The sequence below is a fragment of the Podarcis cretensis genome (assembly GCF_951804945.1).
Source record: "Podarcis cretensis genome assembly, chromosome: 12".
Taxonomy (NCBI): domain Eukaryota; kingdom Metazoa; phylum Chordata; class Lepidosauria; order Squamata; family Lacertidae; genus Podarcis; species Podarcis cretensis.
In genome coordinates, this window is record NC_137181.1 from 12,102,472 (window position 1) to 12,123,576 (window position 21,105).

At 41.5% G+C, this 21,105-nt stretch overlaps 1 protein-coding gene across 3 annotated transcripts in view; it reads left to right on the forward strand.

Moving 5' to 3' along the window:
• DPP6 (dipeptidyl peptidase like 6) overlaps positions 1 to 21,105 on the forward strand; it is a 506,101-nt gene that overhangs the window by 88,777 nt on the left and 396,219 nt on the right. Inside the window, exon 1 of one of the 3 annotated variants that reach the window (XM_079946662.1) lies at positions 15,240 to 15,484. The exons of the other annotated variants lie outside the window; for them this stretch is intronic. Coding sequence (XP_079802788.1) covers positions 15,398 to 15,484 — 87 coding nt within the window. The 5' untranslated portion in view covers positions 15,240 to 15,397. Of the gene's footprint in view, positions 1 to 15,239; positions 15,485 to 21,105 lie in introns of those variants that run through there. 3 annotated transcript variants of the gene reach the window in all.

The following is a 21,105-nucleotide window of genomic DNA, read 5'->3' on the forward strand; positions in this document are numbered from 1 at the left end:
GGAAAAAGAAACAATACCAACAAAAAAAGAGTGACAAGATAAAACTATTTGACTGTATTGAATTGGCTAGATTGACAGAAGGCATTAGGGGTCAGCCCAAGCAAAATTTTCAAAAAGAATGAGGAAAATGTAGAGAATGCCTTAAAAAGCAGTGCCCTCTAATTAATACTTGGACTAGTTTGATTAACTCCTGCAAAATAAATTATGGTATAAAAGTTAAAAACAGAAAGAAAATGGGGTAATAATGAATTAAGAAGGTGGCAGTTTACCAAAAATGAAAAGAGAACTGTGTTGAAGATGAAGGAAGTCAACTGGAAGAAAAGAAGAATTGAAATATGATACAGTACTGTATACATATATTGTTGACTATTTGATCTGTGTAAATTTCCGTATGCTACTATGTTTTATTTGTATTTCTTTGATTGTGTATTATTATTTTTATGTTTAGTTTTATGAGTATGTGTGTATGTGATGTAAAATTTTATATATATATAACACATGTTAATGTCTTTAGTAGAAGGTAGGGAAGCTATTGATCTAAGAATCTCTGTGTTGAGCAGAAGAAAGCAAAGAGGCAGCTACACACCAACAAAACTGGGCATATTGATTTCACAGATGGAGAAACCTTGTTTTTCAATTCTTCTTTAACACTCTCATTTTTGCACTTGGAAAAAAAGATTCCACTGAAGGAGGTTTATCCTGTTACTGGTGTAGCATCAGGAGAATGACATCAGGGATGTGTTGTAAACAGGCTGCCAGTCATGTTCTGGAAAGAGAGAGAGAGGGGGGGGGTAGACAAACCTCACAAAACAGCTAGTGAATTAGCAAAATACATTCTCCCCTCCCTTCCACACACAATCAGGACCCAGAGTGGGCTAATTAAATCCCACAATCAACAAGAGGCTGCAGATGCACAAGCTCACTTCAGCTTGGCAAATCCTTCTAATTCAAAACTCTTAAGGCTTTTCAGGGAGTGTGATTTGTGTTTTAAAGGCTAAGCACGTTAATCTCTCCTACATGCATCATATAATTTAATCTTATTAAAAGGAAATCCACTAAACATCCTGTTTTCCCTATCAAAACTTCCCCGTATAAGCAGCTATGTGCAATGAGCGGTAAAGGTACACTCACCACCTGTGTAAAATCAAAATACAAAGCCACTCTCGCAGAAGTAATGTATGTTGAATATACTGCAGTTGCTTCTTTTCCTCTTGTGTGGTGCCTATCTACCATGCTATCTCATCATAACTGTGTTGCTGCTAAGGTTTGGCTTAACATGTTTGCAGAACTTCGGTTATCCCCTGCCACTATGAGCAATAAGCAGGCATTGTGGGATATGTAGTCCAGCAATACCTGGAGGGCCAAAGGTTTTCTAAGCTGTTGCAGTCCAGCTCCACTTATCCATATGTCCTGGGGAAAGTGAAAATATTTACATAATAAAATGTGCACGCACTCAGGTAAATGAGGATGTTCTTATAAGGAGAGTCATAGTGCCCTGGGCCTACATGAGCTTCACATAGGCTTGCTTAATTCAATACAATTTTGGGTGGTTATGTGTTATTCATGTGAAAACTAATTTATTACACAACTTTTTCGGCAGAGGTCCCACACTTATGGAGCTCTCTCCCCTAGAAAGATTTAGGATTATTCTTTTTTAAGTACTGTAAAACTCTTTTTTTAAAAAACAGGTTGTTTTTATTAATTTCTGCTGCTTTTTTTTAAGTGCAGCCAATGTTTTAACTGCTGTTGTTCAGTTTTAAGGGGGTGCAGTGTGATTTTAATTGGATGGTTAGTTTATTATACTTTACAAAACTGCTTTTGTTAATTGTGCCCTAAAATGTGGTGTACAGTATATATACACCAGTTATAAATAAATACAGCCTTTTAAAAATCAAGCCTGTGCCCATTAATACAGGCAAACATTCCTGTGGGGGGAAGCGGGGACCACAAACAGTAGGGTTGGCGCCATCGCCGAATGGGTTGGCGCCATCGCCGAATGGCGGACTCCCTCCGAGCTCCGGAGGGAGCCTGCTGGGCAGGGGTTGGGTCCCGCCGCGCCGGCGACGCGGGGACCCTCAAAAACCATGGGCGGTGATGCCCATGGACTTGGTGACTCGGCGGGCACCGTTTGTGCCCCCGACCCGCGAAGGAGCCTTTTTAAAGGCTGCGGAGCGGGTGACGGGGGGGGGGGTGTGGTGCTATGAGTCCACTGCTTCCCCTGCCTAGCGAAGCCGCATGCCATTCGACGGAGAGCACCGACTTCTTTTTTTGAAAATTTGGATTAAAAAGAACAACCCGTGAGTAAATTTATCGGACTTAAAAGGAAAAATTTGCTTTACGAATTCGGAGCGAGCGGGGGAGGTGCAAAAAGGAAGTCCGCCCCCCCCCTGTTGTAGATGTTTTAACGCAAGGATTTGACAACTAAGATTGAGAGAAGAATCTGTTTATTTGAAAAAAGTTATTAACTTCACGAAGGGAAATTACAAGTAATTGTGCTGGAGGAGAAGAGTGGTTTGTGAGAACTAAAGTGTAACCCCCCGGGAACCGGGAGCGATCCGTTATGAGAGACTTGTGAAGAGATATAGAAATTTTGACAGCTGTCAAAGTAGCTGTCAAAGTGGGAGAATAAAAGAGAACTTTGTTACGATGACTTTGCTGGTTAGATTCGTTACAATTTGGATATAAATTACTGAAAACAAGGGCAACAAGTTAATTTGACTTTTGGGTGTGATCTGGAAGGAAACTAAGTTATCATAATACCTCTAGAGGGAGTTCTGGGACATTGCAAGAATGGCAGCAAGTGGAAAAATACTCATGGAATTGAACAGGACTTTTTATCTCCTGGGAAAGCTGCAAAAACGAAGCATTATTTTGTCTACAGAGGTCTCTACACTAAAGGAGACAATGGATTTATCTATTGAAGAAAGGAAGGGACTTGACGTAAGTTTGTGTTCCTGAACAAATAAAGCCTCTGTAGAGGAACTAGAAGTTTTTGAATTAGAAGGTTTTTGCAGCGGAACAGGAAAAGAAACCTGAGGAATAAGAACTGGACTAAGCTCGAAGTTGGAACATTTGGGACATCCAGACTTTAAAAGGATCAAGAAACAGAACTTGAGTTATACTCTTAAATATAGAGGTCTGGATGGAAGAAGAATGATCTTTTCTGAGAGTTTCTTTAAGATTGGGCCTTCTGAAATTAAAGACTACCAAAAAGACGGCAAAGTGGAATCGAGAGAGATTTAGACATGGACGTGGGATCTCCAGGCCGGCAGTAGACAGATGGATGGATTTTGGGGATCGAAACCGGGAAAGGGGGGAGGGAGATTTGGAACCCAAAGGCTGTAAAATTATATCTTTTTATTTTCTCTTGTTTTATTTTGTGTGACAAAAAAGGGGAATTCGTGGAAGGGAACTGGGGTCGATCTTAGGGAAGTACAAAAAAATATAAAGAGAAATGGTTATACAAAATAAACTAAATTTGAATAATGGGCTAATTATAATTATAATAAGGTTCTAAAATTTGGGGTAAGAATTTGTGGAACTAATCTAATGGAAATGGAATACAAGGGGGGGAGGGGTGGGGAAGTCCTGGAAAGATGTTAATGAAAGCAAGGTCTTAAATGCAAATTTTATCTTTTTCTTTTTTCTTTTTTCCTTTTTTATTCTGGATTTTTTGGAAATTTTAATAAATATCATTAAAAAAAAATGAATGGCAGCCATTGACAAAAACAACAACAAATGTCAATCGACTTCCATCTGTGACCAAATAGTTTCTAGTTGACATGCAGCATATGCTGAGAACACTGATGCCATTATTTCTCAGCCATTGCATTCAGTTTATTCTTAATACGTACAACTAAAAATAGAATCTCCTTTTTCTAACAGGATTGCATTGCTGACTCTACATTAGTAGAAATGTCGGATGTCTTGTCAGATTTCCCCACACTCTATGTATTCAAACATTTCAGCTTTTCTTGCCATATTTCAGTTAGGTCACATACGAATTTGACGTTGTTCCTTCCAACTGAATGCTCTAATTTGTCAAACCCATCATGCATATATATATATATATATATATATATATATATATATATATATTCTTATCTTATACAATGTTTTGGACTTCCATCAGCCACATCTGAAGTTTTTTCAATCTTTATCACTTTGTCTACATTTCTTAATTTCTCTATTACTTTTAATCGTCCAACTCTCTTCATAGTCTTCATTGCAATATTTCGCACAGTCCTCCTTACAAAACTTCTTGCAGTCCTACTAGCGTAATCTCTTTATTACAATTGCTTTTCAGATAGTTCAAATATTTACTCCAGTCCTCTAAGAATCTCTGGTCCCGCAGGTTTCGGATCCTTCCTGTCATCTTATCTAATTCTGCATAGTCCATTAATTTCATTTGCCACTCTTCTTTCGTGGGTAGTTCTCATCATGCATTTTCACCCTCCAGAGTGTTTTGTTTCCTTCCAATTTTGTTCGAATAATAAACACACACCCAGCTTATTCACCCATGCCATTTTGGAAGGTGTTAAATATTTAGGGTGGCCACTGGAAACTTCCAGCTGATGAGGCTGGAAAGAACTGGCATCTGTTTCATAGTGTTCTATGCCTAGGCAGCATTCTGAAATAAGGACTTTTCACCAAGTTCTATGTTACACCATGATGTAATGTATTAAGGCTCCCCCGGTTCTCACTATTGATTAAAGACTCGCTGACCATTTTTCTAGCTCACACATTCATTTCAGCACTGTAAACACTGGCACAGGGCAGTGTAAGGGTTAAACAGGCTGGGAAACAAAATCCAGACCACAGAAAGGAAAACACACAACTAGTTTTGTTCACCGATGTAGAACTACAAGTGCAATAAAGGCTATTAGTTATTTACTGCTTCCCATGAAGCATCCTAAAGCGACCAACCCCCAAAATACATTAACAATAAACACATATATAAAAATAAATTGAAGTCCAATGGAGGCACCCAAGAGATAGAGACAGTGCCCATCCTAAATGTAATGGGATGATGTTTCAAAGAAGGAACTTAGGCATCCTACACTGCTGTGAATTTGCCCATAAGAATTCAACCACCATAGCTGATAACTCCCAAACAGCAATGATTCATTGCATCTTCTGGACAGCTGTAACAAAAGAGGATGACCCGTGTCTCTCGTTCTCAGGTGGAAACAAGATCTAGACCTCTCCCAGTAAGTCCAAAGTGAGGCTTCACTGATGGGACAGGCAGAGCATCCTTGAATCCACCCCCCCCCCGAATTATTTTTTAAAACATTGTCACTTTGTCTTCAATCAATAAAACTCAGGCTAATTGCCTTAGATAGTTCTCTCTTAGAAGTCCCCCTTCTGCCAGCTGTTCTTTCATGCTATTTTCAGCAAAACCAGCAGAATCAAGCTACTCCCTGTGCTATCCTGCAATAATAGTATCCTAATCAACAGGTTGACAAAAATTCAGCCTCATGTCCTGTTGCCACAGTTATATATAGATCTTAAGCTATATCTACCCTTTAGTAATTTTCCGTTCCACTTCCTCACAGATGATGTCCTCCAGTCCTTCTCTTCATGCTCATGTTCATGGCCACCTGGTAATGCCAACAGTGGCTAAATTATATATATTTGTCTCATCGCCTCCCTCTCTATTCACTGTAACAAAGCCAGCATGGAATTCACATGTGTTTCGCAATAACTCCACTGTAGTTATGAGACACGGGTGGCGCTGTGGGTTAAACCACTGTGCTGCTTGGGCTTGCTGATCAAAAAGTTGGTGGTTCGAATCCCCACGATGGGGTGAGCTCCCATTGCTCGGTCCCTGCTCCTGCCAACCTAGCAGTTCGAAAGCATACAGTGCAAGTAGATAAATAGGTACCACTCCGGCGGGAAGGTAAATGGTGTTTCCATGCACTTCTCTGGTTTCACCAGAAGTGGCTTAGTCATGCTGGCCACATGACCCGGAAAAACTGACAGCTCCCTCGGCCTGTAAAGCGAGATGAGCGCCGCAACCCCAGAGTCGTTCGCGACTGGACTTAATTGTCAGGGGTCCCTTTACCTTTTAGATAGGCTGGCTACTTACACATGTGTCTCCAAAAAGAGAATGTGTTAGCAAAAAGAGGACACGGATTTGCTTAATGTTTGAATATGCTATAGTTTATATGCGTTTGTGCAAATTTAGAAATAGTTGCTACAGTCAAGTAGAAACACATTTCACTGAAGTGGGAGATAGATGTGACCGAACTGTGATCAGGTGGTTTGTATGTTTCATTAACCTGCTGTCTGGTTAATGGTCAATTTCAAGGCCCCCTGAGCACCCTCATTATGGTTCTTTAAACTAGACTTGGAATATAGGAGTGCCATTTGTAAAATAAGAAATATGGCCTCTCTAAACGGTATATGAGGGGGCTGCTTTCTTGGTAACATAACATGTATAAATCTAACCACAGAAGGCGGCACAGGTGCTGAAGTCTGACCTCTGTCATCCAATGACTCAGGCAAGGTTCAACACAAAAACTAATCAGAACACCACAGCCAGCAATGTGAGGGGTCTACTTACTTATTAGTACCTGCCATCCCCAGTGCTACACTGCATCCCTACCATTTCAAGTTCATGAATAAATTTTGTGAATTATCTGGAGTGGGGAAATTCATTGGAAACAATGTCCTATAAACCTATTCTGTGTTATATCTCTGAAGTATTTTTTTTATCCCCCACCTTTCAAACTCAAAAACTGAGTCACTCAAGGTCATTACCAGTAGTCAGCTCTGTCGGTTTATTTATTTATTTATTTTTAGTTTCATCAAGGCTTAACTTTGGCACTTCTTTGCAAATGCGCAATATCAAAATGCAGGCTCTGGACCTGTGAAATGATTATGATAATAAGGAGACTACATTAATTTCAGCAAGTGGAGAGGTACTTACTTGTGAACAAATCAGGACTGAAGTAATCTCCCATATGCCGGGAATTAGGGGCAAGCTTTTTTAGTACAGAGGATGGGATTTTTGTAGTTAGGTTTTATCCCCACTTCTTTTGTGGGGGCTGTTCTCACACGGACACTTTACGGCTGTATCCTCTACTGAATGCACTACTGCTTAAAGGTTTTGTACATTTCTGGATGCTGATTTGCTGCTTCAAATTGCTCTTGGAAGATCTAACAGTAGCTTATTGCTAGTTCTCCTGGGTTGATTGAAGGAGACAGCTCAAACTGTTCAGGAGAAAGGTGTAACTAGTTCTGTTCCCTTGGGCAGAAACAATTAGGTGGCATCTCCTTTTTTCAAAAGGCTGCCGTGCAGTCCCTTACTCAACTGAAAGGTTGCTGCTGCTTTTTTCTTCTCAGCCTGTGGACAAAGCAGATGGGAATTTACGTAGCAGTATCAATTAAAGCAGGAGTCATCTAGTTCATTGCTTACTCCTGAGCATCCAAGAGGTGAAAGGAGACGGGGAAAAGGCAGCTAAAAGAGGAAAAATCTAAACTGAAAAACTGCAGTTGCTGCTAAGCATCTCCCAGAGAGGCTAAGCCAAATGCATCTGATCACTCAACTCCCAAGTACTGTTAGTTGCCATGAAGCTTATTGTATCTGTCTGCAAACTTACCAGTCTTTAAAAAGCCATTTTCAGTTTGAGTGTAGGAATGAAGTATTTTACTGCTAAATCTTAGAGTGGAACTAAGCTACTTTGAGCCACAGTTGCTTTCCACACATGGCCTTTTCCTGAGGTGGGCAGGTCACTCGCCTGTCGCCGCCTGCCTTCTTGTCCCCAAAGCCAGATCTCTGTAAGGTAGCCGTGCATCCGACTTTACAGAGGAGTTGTCTCTCTGTCAGAGGGCATCCTTTCTCTTTAATATTGCATAAGTCCACTTTAAAGAAAAAGAAGCACAAGGGGAGAGAGCCTTGAAATTGGCCAGTTAACATTTAGCATCTCAGACAGCAGACACAAAGGTCAGCAGATCACAGTCTTCCACACTATGGCACAATGTATTCTGTTCTATTTGAATTACAGTTATTTAATCTCGACAATTCATATACCACTAAATTGTGGTCATCTCTAACCTAGTGCACAAACAACTCTGCACAGAAAGGATAAAAATCAGTCAAAATATCAGAATTAAGGAGGTACAAGGGTGATCATGGGAAGGAGAAGCTATCTTCTCTGCAAGGCAACCAGCTTTTGTTTTGCCTCTGAGTAAAACAGGCAGAAGAAGATAAAATAACAAGCAGGATTTGCCCAAAATATGGAAGGCTGCTCAGTTCCTTTCGTCCTACATGACATTGGTCACTAGGACCATTTTTAATGATGACAGTGGCTACCTGAAACTCCTGTGATTTATAAATATTTGGGGGCTGGGCGGGCAGAGGGAGAATGCATTTTAAAAATATCAGTCTGGCATTCAGAATGCCACATGATACCCCACTCTGCGCCTTGCATTTTTAAAGAGATGCTGGAAGGCTTAGCAGTAGTCCAATAGAAAAGCCAAGGGATTGATAACAGTTCGAATGGCAGCTCTGACGGCGATTACTTCTGCACTTTAGAGAAAGTCTCTTAGGAAGACAAGGCTGCAAGATCAAGTTATTAAAGATTACTTTGGCAGTGATTGACAAGAGCACCCTGCAGACATCGCCACAGGTAGGAATCCTTTTGGATCTAGAGGTGGCTGAAGCACCAAGTTTATTTAAAGGTAAAGGTAAAGGTACCCCTGCCCGTACGGGCCAGTCTTGACAGACTCTGGGGTTGTGCGCCCATCTCACTTAAGAGGCCAGGGGCCAGCGCTGTCCGGAGACACTTCCGGGTCACGTGGCCAGCGTGACAAAGCTGCATCTGGCGAGCCAGAGCCGCACACGGAAACGCCGTTTACCTTCCCGCTGGTAAGCGGTCCCTATTTATCTACTTGCACCCGGAGGTGCTTTCGAACTGCTAGGTTGGCAGGCGCTGGGACCGAGCAGCGGGAGCGCACCCCGCCGCAGGGATTGGAACCGCCGACCTTTCGATCGGCAAGCCCTAGGCGCTGAGGCTTTAACCCACAGCGCCACCTGCGTCCCACCAAGTTTATTTAGGGACCTTTAATTTTTTATTTTAAAAGGAAAAAAAAAATGTTGATGTCTACAAATGTGATTCACAAACCAAGTAAGCCAGAAGAATGCTTGGTCTTATTTATTTAATCTTAGTCTGAACCACCATTCACTGAGTGAAGCAGTAGAATGGTTCCATCCTTTAGACCAATATTAAAACAGCATAATAATCAAAACAACCATCAGAACCGAGTACAGAACTCAAGAAAATCCAGGTAATAAGAAAACTTCAGTTCAGCTTCAAGTCTGGCCTGTGGTCCATCTAGTTCAGTATTGTCAACACTGACTGGCAGTGGCTCTGCAGGGTTTCAGGAAGGACCAAATGAAGGAGAAGCTTTCCCACAGCTCTACCTGGAAGGACAATGAACTGAACCAAGGATCTCTTGCATGCAAATCACTGAGCTACAGACCTCCCACAATTGACAAAACCAAGTAAGCAAGAACATGACAACAGTTTTTACAGTCCATGTGAACAACGGTTGTACAGTCTAAAACTATGGAAGCTAGTGTATTTCCTTTTAAACCAGATGTGCTGGAGGAGACTCTTGAGTGTCCCATGGACCGCAAGAAGATCAAACCTACCCATTCTTAAGGAAATCAGCCCTGAGTGCTCACTGGAAGGACAGATCCTGAAGCTGAGGCTCCAATACTTTGGCCACCTCATGAGAAGAGAAGACTCCCTGGAAAAGACCCTGATGTTGGGAAAGATTGAGGGCACAAGGAGAAGGGGACGACAGAGGATGAGATGGCTGGACAGTGTTCTCGAAGCTACCAACATGAGTTTGACCAAACTGTGGGAGGCAGTGGAAGACAGGAGTGCTTGGCGTGCTCTGGTCCATGGGGTCACAAAGTCGGACATGACAACAATATTACCTGAAAGTGGCTATCTAGACACGATGGGGCTATTATGCATTCTAAAGATACTGACCTACCAGAGTAGTCTGGAGAGGAACCTCAGGGGTAAAACCCTTTGTATGCAGAAGTTTCTGGGTTCAAAACCAGGTACCTTCAGATGCAAGGATCAAGTTGCGGGTGGTATGAAAGACATTTGATTGTGATCTTGGCGAGCAGCTGCTAGTCACTGTAGACTAGGGGTGGGGAAACTGTGGCCCTCCATATCTTGCTTGATTCCAACTCCCATCGTACTTTATCTTTGGCTATGCTAGCTGCAGCTGATGAGAACTGGAATTGGAGAACATCTGGGTGGCCACAGGTTTCCCACACCTGTAATTGACAGCACTGGGCTAGATGCACCAAGGAACTTAGTCTAAGGCAGCTTCATATGTTCATAATGGGCATGCTTTCCTTCTTCAGAATAGCACAACTGTGAGGGTAGAGATAATTGGGAATGGCCAGTCAATTTGTTATGCACCAAGCTGCTAATGTGTCAATTTGTTCTGATGAATGAACCGTGCGAGGGTCCTGTCCTGTGTGAGACTAAGTGAGCAGAGCCATTTGAAATATAAGGCACTCAAATACCATAGCAATTCAACATGCCAAATAAGTAATACAAAACTGGAAAAATCAAGTTTGTATTATAATTATGATTATCCTTTCCCCATTCAATACGGCTTCATTTAATGGGCAGCTTATATGCATAAAAAGCATAGGATAACTGGGTATTAAAATAAATATATTTCTCTTTGGGTGGAATAGCTCATAAAACTGATGATGAGTTTTATTCTGTCGGAGATATTTTTTTCCCCATGCTGCATTTGTGCCTCATCTGGAATGTGTTGGTTGGTTGTTTGGAGGCGGAAAGTATTTTGTGAAAGGGTTGTGGTTTTATGTTTTGCAATGTTTCATTCAAATGTTACACATGAGATTACTTTGATAGATTGTGCCTTCTGCAAATGTTGCTCTTGAAGTTCAGTTTTGTTTCATATTAAGGAATATGATTTATTTTATCGCATTTATATATTGCTTTTATTCTATGAGGGAACTCACGGAGCTGTATATCAGTTTCCCAGGTAGTCTCACATACAGTTACTGACCAGACCTAGACCAGGTTAGCTTCAGCAAGCTTGCAGCACCATGTCCCTTTGTGCTATACCCTGAGGCTGTATTTCTGTCAACCACATACAGTGGCATAAATTTTATAATCCTTGTGAATTCTTCTTTAAAGCTATATATAAGAGGAAGCACATACTCTTTAGAAAAGTAACAATTGGTATTGTGTTTTGAAAGTAGCCGTTGCAAATTTTGGGAGTGGAAGATTTCGGACACCACATGGTGGAACAGAGTCTCAAACAAGCTCTCCCAAGCTTACATTCCCAGCATGTTCACACTCCTCTCTCGGTGACGTCTATGCTGGCTTGATCATGGCCGCAGAATGGAAGATGGCAGGATCCCCAGGTCTGTTGGCAGACCAACTCTGTGTTACAAAGATGTTTGCAAATGAGAAGCCTGGCAGCATCAATCCCGCTGTGTGAAAATCCCTTGCAGACGAGCACAGTGCTTAGAGACAGACAGTCAGGTCGTGGATCCACAGCAGTGGCCAGAGGAGGAGCGCAGAGAGAAGAAATGGCATGGTGCATCTGCATCAGCAGAACCAGACGCCTTCATCTCTCCCAGCTACAACAAAACATGTCTCTCCCATATCTGTCTCTAAAGCCATAACAGGCGCTGTAACTCTCCAATGGTTTGACTTGACTCCCAAAGGCACACTCCTCCACTGTCTTCCGAGACAGATGCCAGTTTACAACAAAATATATTATTGTGGTCAGGCCGACTGAGCCATGCCTTTTGAGGCAGGGCTTTGAATCCCTGGGGTTGAAAACCTTTTAGGAACACAGGAAGCTGCCTTATACTGAGTCAGACAATTGTTCCATCTAATTCTGTATTGCTTACACTGACCAGAAGCAGGTTATCAGGATTTCAGAGAACAGTCTCTCCTCCCTGAGCTATGGCCCCTCCCTGATCTATTCCTAGCTATCTGACAAATTCCTTAATTTGCATCCAGACCCGATTCTTCCTATTGAAAGATAGAGACGAATAAGAACAAATCCTGATCCTAGTGCACCTATTGTTCTGGAAAACAAGTGAAAGTAATTCCTTTCAGATCTTAGTGTGCTACACATGTTTTCTGTATGACCCAAGTAATGCATTGTGCAGTGCGAGTTCGCTCTAGCCATGATAGCCTGGTATCATGCAAGCAAGAGGGCAGTATTGAACTATATGACAGCTCTATAATTTGCATTCACACCTGTTCTGTTACTGAAATAGATAAATCAAGAGGAATTTACCTTGGTCCTTGTACTATTTTACAAAATGTTTCTAGAGTAGGGCTTTCACCCCACCCTTTATTACAGCACCACAACTCACTACAGAAAGAATTGCTGTGACATTTATTGAGATCAAAGGAAAACACCGTGGTATCTACTCATTTCAGCTGAAAACAATAAACAGTAATATTTTGTTAAGTTTTTATTTTGCAAATGAGACAAAGTACAGCTATTAAGGAGTAATTAAGCTCCACCTTCTGCCCACCTCCGAACATCCAGCAAGCTTATAGCTCCCCTTCATTTACCAGTGACAATGTGTGGTTTTCAAGAATTAAAGAATTAAAAGTAAGAAAGAGCAAAACTAGAAATAAGCCTGCTTCTGAGAGCTGCTTCCCACAAGACTATTTTCCTGTATACATTGCTATTATTGGCTGCTGAAAACCACAGGAGTGGAGAATGCCTGAGCTCTACTTTAGAGTTTCCCACAGGATAACCACCATGAGAGCAGGATCCTGGCTTAGGTGGGCCAGCAGGCGCTTCTTGCATTCTTACCATTTAAAGAACACATATTATGTAGGAAACATGCATGGCAAAACATTTGGGCTGCATGGTAAACTTGATGGGAATTCATTGCCAGTTGTGGCTTCCTGCTGCCTGTATACAACTGAGAACAGACAAGTGTCTGCATTGCATGCTACAAAAGTGTGGTAACCTGTGTAGGAAACCTTCCTATGAAAACAGCAGTCACTTTTGTGGTACTTCATAAGGACTAGCAAACTGTTGTGGCACAAGCTTTCATGGGACAAAGCCCACTTCATTGGATACATGGAGCATTTCTCAAGTTGACAGGTGTGTGTGCACATAGCTGTGGACTCTGCAATGTAGAGTAAAATATATATCTGCTTAGGAAAATATTATGAAAATGGTATACAGATGGTATATCACTCCCGTAAAATTAGCAAAAATGTATAAGACATGTAACAAATGTTGGAAGTGTAAGGAGAGGGAAGGGACATTTTATCATATGTGGTGGGAGTGTAAGAAAGTAAAAGGCTTCTGGGAAATGATATATAATGAGTTGAAAAGGATGTTTAAATACACGTTTGTGAAGAAACCAGAAGCCTTTTTGTTAGGAATTACAGGAAGAGAAATTAATAGAAGTGATTATAAACTTTTTCAATATGCGGTGACTGCGGCAAGAATTTTAATGGCTCAAAAATGGAAACAAGAAGAATTACCAACATTGGAAGAATGGAGACGGAAATTGATGGACTTTGCTGAACTAGATAAACTGACAGGAAAAATTAGATACCAGAAAGATCACAAGTTCACACAGGACTGGAGAAAGTTTACGATTTATCTGGAAAATATTTGTGATGAACAGACAATGCTAGTTGGATTTAAAGAGGCTTTGTGATGAGAAAGGGTATTGTGAGAGGGATAAGAGTTGTAAAGATTTATTAACTGGCAATACAATTATAAAGGAAATATGAAATAAATATAAAATTATGAGGATTGTGGAGGGAGCGGGGGGAAGTCCAAAAGAATTTGGCATTATATTGGATATGAATGTGTCATTTAAATTTGTAAAAGAAAATTTTTCTAAAAAATTAATTAAAAAAACATAATATATATATATCTGCTTGCCAGCGTAGGATAGTGCATCATACATCTGGAGACGTGGACTCTGTTTCATGAAAACTTTATGCCATAATAAATTTGCTAGTCTGCATGGTCCCACGAGGCATTTAGTCTGTTTGCAGCAAAACCTGCAAGCACAACTACCTTTCTGGAAATGTTCTTGCATGAAGCTGCTTTCAGAGGTGTCTTGAGTGCATTTGGAGGCGGTTAGGAAGTTGGTCTAAATTGCCACCTGAGTACATCTTCAAACCCATCATAATATGGAACCAACTGGTAACCCTCCAACCTTTCTGAGAAACTCAAGCTCAAAAAGATATACTGACTGTAAAGGTAAAGGGACCCCTGACCATTAGGTCCAGTCACGGATGACTCTGGGGTTGCGGCGCTCATCTTGCTTTATTGGCTGAGGGAGCCGGCGTACAGCTTCCGGGTCATGTGGCCAGCAGGACTAAGCTGCTTCTGGCGAACCAGAGCAGCGCACGGAAATGGCGTTTACCTTCCCACCAGAGCGGTACCTGTTTATCTACTTGCACTTTGGCGTGGTTTCGAATTGCTAGGTTGGCAGGAGATACTGACTGTAGCAATATCCTATTTGGTTATCCCCCATTGATAATGCACTACCCATAGCAGAGACTTAACTGAAATGTTAATGGTGAGTATCCTGCCCACTCCTTCTGATATATAAGAGGCACACCCCTATATTGCAACAGTGATATTTTCTCACCTGCTCAACAGTTTATTTAAATCTATTTGTTATTTCAGCACTTTGAAAAGGAAAGACCTAGTGACTTGCTAGTCTCCCTCCCTCCCCCTTTCTCCTTCCTTGTAGCATTGATTTGTTGTCTTATTTAAATACAGAGTTCAGTATTCAGGTATGTAAGTGCAACATAAATAAAATGGCATACCCAGCAGAGCCAGAGGGGCTATCTCTTCCTGGGAGCTGAAATAATTTACGACAGGCTAAGGCAACAGCATAAATATTGTTGGGGGTTTATCACAACCAAAGACTATAAGCCGCACTTGGAGCCGGTGGGCTTGGGGAAGAGGAGAAAAGAGAGAAGGGGGAGAGACGGTGGGTGGGTTGTAAAATAGCTAGCTAGCTAGATATCACAGAGAGAATTTGCAGAGCTAAGTTGGGGTGAAGCGAGCAGTTGTGCCTGTAAGTGGCTTGATTTCATCTTTGTGCAAACCATTCACAAAAATTTCCTGTGGACTTGCTATTGGGAAGGAGTGGGAGAGAGGTTACTTTATCTTGGTGTTACAAAGCCCTGGAGGAAGAGGAGCAAAACCACATATGAGAAAGATGTTGGATTATTTGGGCATGATTTCCTAATGGAAAGGAGAAGGCATGCTGAGTGCAAGAGAGGATCCAGAAGCTTTTTGTGTGGTGGAAAGGCAGAGCATGGCTTTGATCTGATTTAAGAGTAAAAGGGGATCTCTTGTCATTTTTGCCACCATGTCAATGATGATATCAGCGCACCAAAAAGTGACCACTACTACCAGCACCACCTTTTCTTCAGCAGCCTCTGCCATCAGTAAACTGGTAGGTAACTGTTCTTCCATTGGTTTGCATGTTTCCAAGGCACTACATCCAGAAATGTCCCTGTTGAAACAAATAAATAAATGTTGCAAAATAAATTCTGTGTTCTCTGCAGTCTTAAGAATGCATATCCTGAATGCATGGGTGTTTCCTTTGGTCTGCATAGAGTTGTAGTAACCGAGTGCACGTTACACAGAGTTAAAACTTTTCTCTTTTTTCGTTAAACTTGTGGGGGTTTTTGCCTTTGCATTTTCGCATTTGCTGATGTCTGTAGTGTTGCACAGGAAAATACAGCAGCAGTTTGGGATGGGTGGCGGAGGGGGGAGTGGGTGTGGTGGGCATGAGAGAGAAAAGCCAGGGGAAAGGAACTTTGCTAGAGACACAGGAATTATTCAAAATTCAATTTGTGTTTAAGTGCATGCTAATAAGGTGGAGGACAGAGTAGGAGCGAGGAGCTCGCAAGAACATCATGAAGGAATAAATTAATTTCTAGGCTGCAGTTGTTCTGTTTCAGCTCAGCTACAAATTACTATGGAAATTCATTTTCCCCCTCCCCCTTTTCTTTCCTTCCCCATTCTCTTTTTCTCTCTCCTCCCAAGGCTTTAAAACGAGGAGTCAGCTGAAATTTAGTGCATGATGTATAGAGGTGTGCTGAGCAACTGGAGAGGGGAGGTGGGGAGAGCAGGGAGAGATGAATTACTCAATTCATTTAAACTAACAACAGCAACAGCCTTCTTTTTGTTGTAAAGCTCTGGATCAGCAATTTTGCTCTGTACTTCTGCAAGGCTGCTGCTGCTGCTGCTTTGGCGGGTGGGGAAATCATTCCTTTTAAACATGCACACACCCTGGAAACAAAACCACAGAGAGGGGGCTTCTCATCCTTTGTGATACAAGAGCATGCACACGTATGCAAGCACACACATCGTCGATTTGGGGCTCCTCTCTTCTCATGCAACATACGTAAGGCAGAGAGGCATATATAGCTTTTCTTTGAAACCTCTGCTGTCTTCTCTAACAGCTCTGCCAGCAATTTAGCTCCTGGGTTTCTGAAGTCAATTACAGTCTTCCTTTCTCACCTGATAAATCATCAACCCAAACCTATTTGTTTGAGGCGCCAGCCCTAGCCTCCAGTCTGGAGGCTGCTAGGAAAAGATCTGAGGCGCACTCAGGACAGGAGGGCCCAGGGTCACATAGCAGGAAATCAGGACCCAAGGACTGGCCAATCCATCAGAAGGCGGCACTGCGGTGAGTAGTCCTTTGGCCAAGTCCTAAATCACTTCACCAAACACCACTCCCCTAGACCTAAAGCCCAGCACCTTTATTGACTGCATCACCACTTAATTAATATTGATTGCTCCTTTGGATCAGGCTAGGGGAGCACAGCCTTTGCCTTTAAACTGAAAGGTCACCCCATCCATGCACCCTCCCTTGTACTTCCCCTTTACATTTGGACACACATTTCCCATCTCTCTTTGCAGCAGGCTAAGCTGGAGGCTAGTACAAAGGAACTCTCCAGAGCCGCATTTGCTGCAGGGATATATTAATCCTTTCCTTACCTGCTGTTTCTGTGAAATGAACCCCCAGGGGCATATTTTTTTAAAAAAGCTTCCCTTGGCAAAGTAGTTCACAGCCAATAATTTGAAATTACACTGAGGTAGGCAGATAGATGATTTGACAAAAATCATTGCCAGTGTATTTGTGTCGCTGCAGTGCAGCCTAAAACGTGGTTATTGTCTCTCTTTACTCTAGTAATATCCCCTGCTATCAGCAGGTTTGCTTTATTACTCTTGCAGCTAATAAAATATTTTTCTATTGAAGGGGGAGAGGAGGGATTTCTTTCCCAGATCACTCTCCTGCTACCTGGTATAGATCTGAAAGTTCCTTACTTCCAGAAGTTGCATTTGTCACCTGCAGGTCTAATTGCAAACCAAACCAAACCAAACCAAACCAAACCAAACCAAACCAAACCAAACCAAACCATTGGATTTAAAAATACAGTGGTACCTCGGGTTAAGAACTTAATTCATTCTGGAGGTCCATTCTTAACCTGAAACTGTTCTTAACCTGAGGTACCACTTTAGCTAATGGGGCCTCCCGCTGCCGCCGTGCGATTTCTGTTCTCATCCTGAAGCAAAGTTCTTAACCCGAGGTACTATTTCTGGATTAGCGGAGTCTGTAACCTGAAGTGTCTGTAACCTGAAGCGTCTGTAACCTGAGGTACCACTGTACCATTTTAACCACTGTACTTCCCAAGTGAAAGCTAGCAGGTAGGTTTGTCAGAGGCAAAAGTAGCATGGCGGCGGGGGGGGGGCGCAGAGCATTTTCCAAGTTAATTTCTCCCTTGTACACAGAGCTGATTCAAAGCTATTTCCTGTGGGCACATGGTTCACTCCTCACATGACTGTAGTTTTGGAATGCATATTACAACTTGCTTGTTGGAAATGTTACCTTATGACAGAATGTATCTGCAAGTGGAAAGTTTAAAAATTGATGAGGCATGTTTTAGCATTCAGCCCAGGAAAGCAAAGCTTTATAAACAACACTGACTTTGTTTTTAATGAAGGTATGTATTTTGTTTGCTACCAAATGATGTGAGCTACACTTTTGCAAGCAAACCACCTTAAACCACAACTACTCATGAATATTAGCAAAGGGGGCTTTGTATTGATTTATAGATTGGATTTATTCCCATCCTTTCAGAGCTAGGATGGTTTCCAAACAGGGAGTCATACAAAACACTAACATAACGTTTCAACATTAAACATCAGTAAAAACAGAATAGGAGCAGAGAGAAAAGGTGCAGCTTAAAAGCCAAACACATGATATTGAGTACCATTTACAGCATGAGAGAACTGGATGGACTTTTGCCTACCAGGTGGATAGGCTGAAGAGACACAGCTTAGGTGCCAACACAAAAAAAGGCACTACTTTCTTTAATTAGGTAAAGGGTAAAGGGACCCCTGACAGTTAAGTCCAGTCACAAACAACTCTGGGGTTGTGGCGCTCATCTCGCTTTACAGGCCAAGGGAACCGGCGTTTGTCCGCTCTGCAGACAGTTTTTCTGGGTCATGTGGCCAGCATGACTAAGCCGCTTCTGACGACACCAGAGCAGCGCATGGAAACGCCGTTTACCTTCCTACCGGAGCGGTACCTATTAATCTACTTGCACTTTTTGGCGTGCTTTTGAACTGCTAGGTTGGCAGGAGCAGGGACCGAGCAACAGGAGCTCACCCCATCACGGGGATTTGAACTGCCAACCTTTTGATCGGCAAGCCCTAGGCTCTGTGGTTTAGACCACAGTGCCACCCGCGTCCCACTTTTGTAATTACCCACCCTCTAAAGGTGTCTCTAAAGGTGAGGACACAGAGAACAGCATCTGATGGTGTTCTCACTTGATGGACAGATTCATGATGACAGACTGCATATTTCATTTCTGTCAAATAAATCAATGGGAGCTATCCATTCTGTGGGAGGAGCTAAATTGAGTGCATACAGGAACACAGTCAACTGGAGGCAAATTACTGCACTAGATAACTGTGGTCATTCATACTGAGGGTAGGAGGAAGGTTTTCCGCCTTGTTGATTATATCCCCTTTATGTTCCATGTTATGTGGAACTGTGAAGCAGGTTCTAACTGTTAGAAAGTCAAGCCACAAAATAATAATGCATGACATGTGTGTAGTGCCTTAGATTGTTCAAAGCAATTTGCATACTTTCTCAGTAAGTCTTGCACCAGTCCTGTAAGCATTGATTCCATTATTGTGGGTTGCCGGGAAGCCGTGAGAGACTTCAGATTTGTCTGAGAGAGATAGCACCTTGTCTAAGACCAGTTTGTGAGTTTGCTGGAGTGGTAGGGCTTCTGGAGTACTGCCTTCAGGTTACTAACTTCTGTTTTTTTTTTTTTAATAATATTTATTAACTTTCCAACAATTTAAACACTACAAACAACAAAAAGGAAAAAAAAATACAATACAATACAAAAACACTACCTAACACAAACACATTAAGCTAACAGAACAGAACAAAACAAAAACAATTTAAAACACATCAAACAATTTCAATATCTTATCTTTCATTCACTTATTTCAGCAACCTCCTCACACCTCCCTTTTTGTATTCCACTTCTATTAATTGTTTCAGCAATTCCTTTCCATCTTCCTCCGTTTTCTATCCTATAATTTTCTTAACACATTTTAATCTTATTTTTCCCTTTAATACTCTATTAATCTGTTTATATTTGATTCCTTATAGCATTTCTACTAAAGCCATATAACTTCATTCTAACATTTTTCTAACATTCATTAATTTTACAGTATTTCTTTAAATAGTCTTTAAACTTTTTCCAGTCTTCTTCCACCGACTCTTCTCCCTGGTCTCGGATTCTGCCAGTCATTTCCGCCAATTCCATATAGTCCATCAACTTCATCTGCCATTCTTCCCGGGTGGGTAAATCTTGTGTCTTCCAGTACTTCGCAATGAGTATCCTTGCTGCTGTTGTTGCATACATAAAAAAAGTTCTATCCTTCTTTGGCACCAATTGGCTGACAGGTTACTAACTTTTGGATGCAAACAGAGTGCTTGTCTAATGTTTCAGTAAAGGCATCACTGCTGCATATTTGCAAATGCAAAATAAGTATTTTGCTTCTGTATGAGAAAGTAAAGGTGGATGCGCATGAAGAAAGGACAAAATTGACTGCCATCCTCACCGGAAACAGTGAATTCAGAGACACATGCTTTGCTTTTGCCACAGTTGTTTTTTCCTGCTGCATTAATGTAAATTTCTCATAGGGAAGTCAATGAGAGCACTGATCTCTGTTGGAAATGGAGGTGGTAAGAACTGTGCAGGGCTCTGTACAAAAGGTGGAGAGCAACACAGAGAAGGATTGTGTTTCTCAGCCCTTGTCACACAGAACTTCTGTGTTTATGCTCTCTACAGTGGAGGAGGGACACTGCACCAGGACGAATTGTGACTAAAAGACAAGCTATTAGGCAAGCACTTCTTAAGAAAAGAAACAAATATTTCATCTCATGAGATTTTGAGTTGACATTATATGCATTAGGCCATGCCTGGGTAATGTGTAGAAATGCTTTTTAATAATATTTGATGGCACATTTAATTATTTTGATGGTGATACGAGACCTGTCAAGGTATTATCTATTGCACAGCTGTGAACAACTATTGGATGTTATTTATCATTAGTAATTGTCATATTGGTCCCAGTGAACATGAGACGCAAAATCATGTTGTTGTTTGCTTGTCTTTTATAAGACTTGCTTCTGGATGTAATGGAGTAGGATGATAAATTATTACGTGGGGGGGGGGGGCTGGTTTCATTCAGCTTGTTTTGAGAAATCATTGTGTGTATTGAGAATAAATGTTCAGTTCTTAATATATTATGTACTTCCCCAACATATTATTTATCGATTAAAATGTGTTGCCATTGCTAGAATTTTGTACTGGCCAATTAGAAATAAGGAAAATAATAGAGACCGGGAGCTAAACAAAATTAATTAAAATTTATTACAGATTCAAATTCTGCTGAAACAGAATTTAATTCTGTGATCTGTATGAATTATGCAAACATGCATACTTTACATAATTGCATTAAATATGCATTATTCTC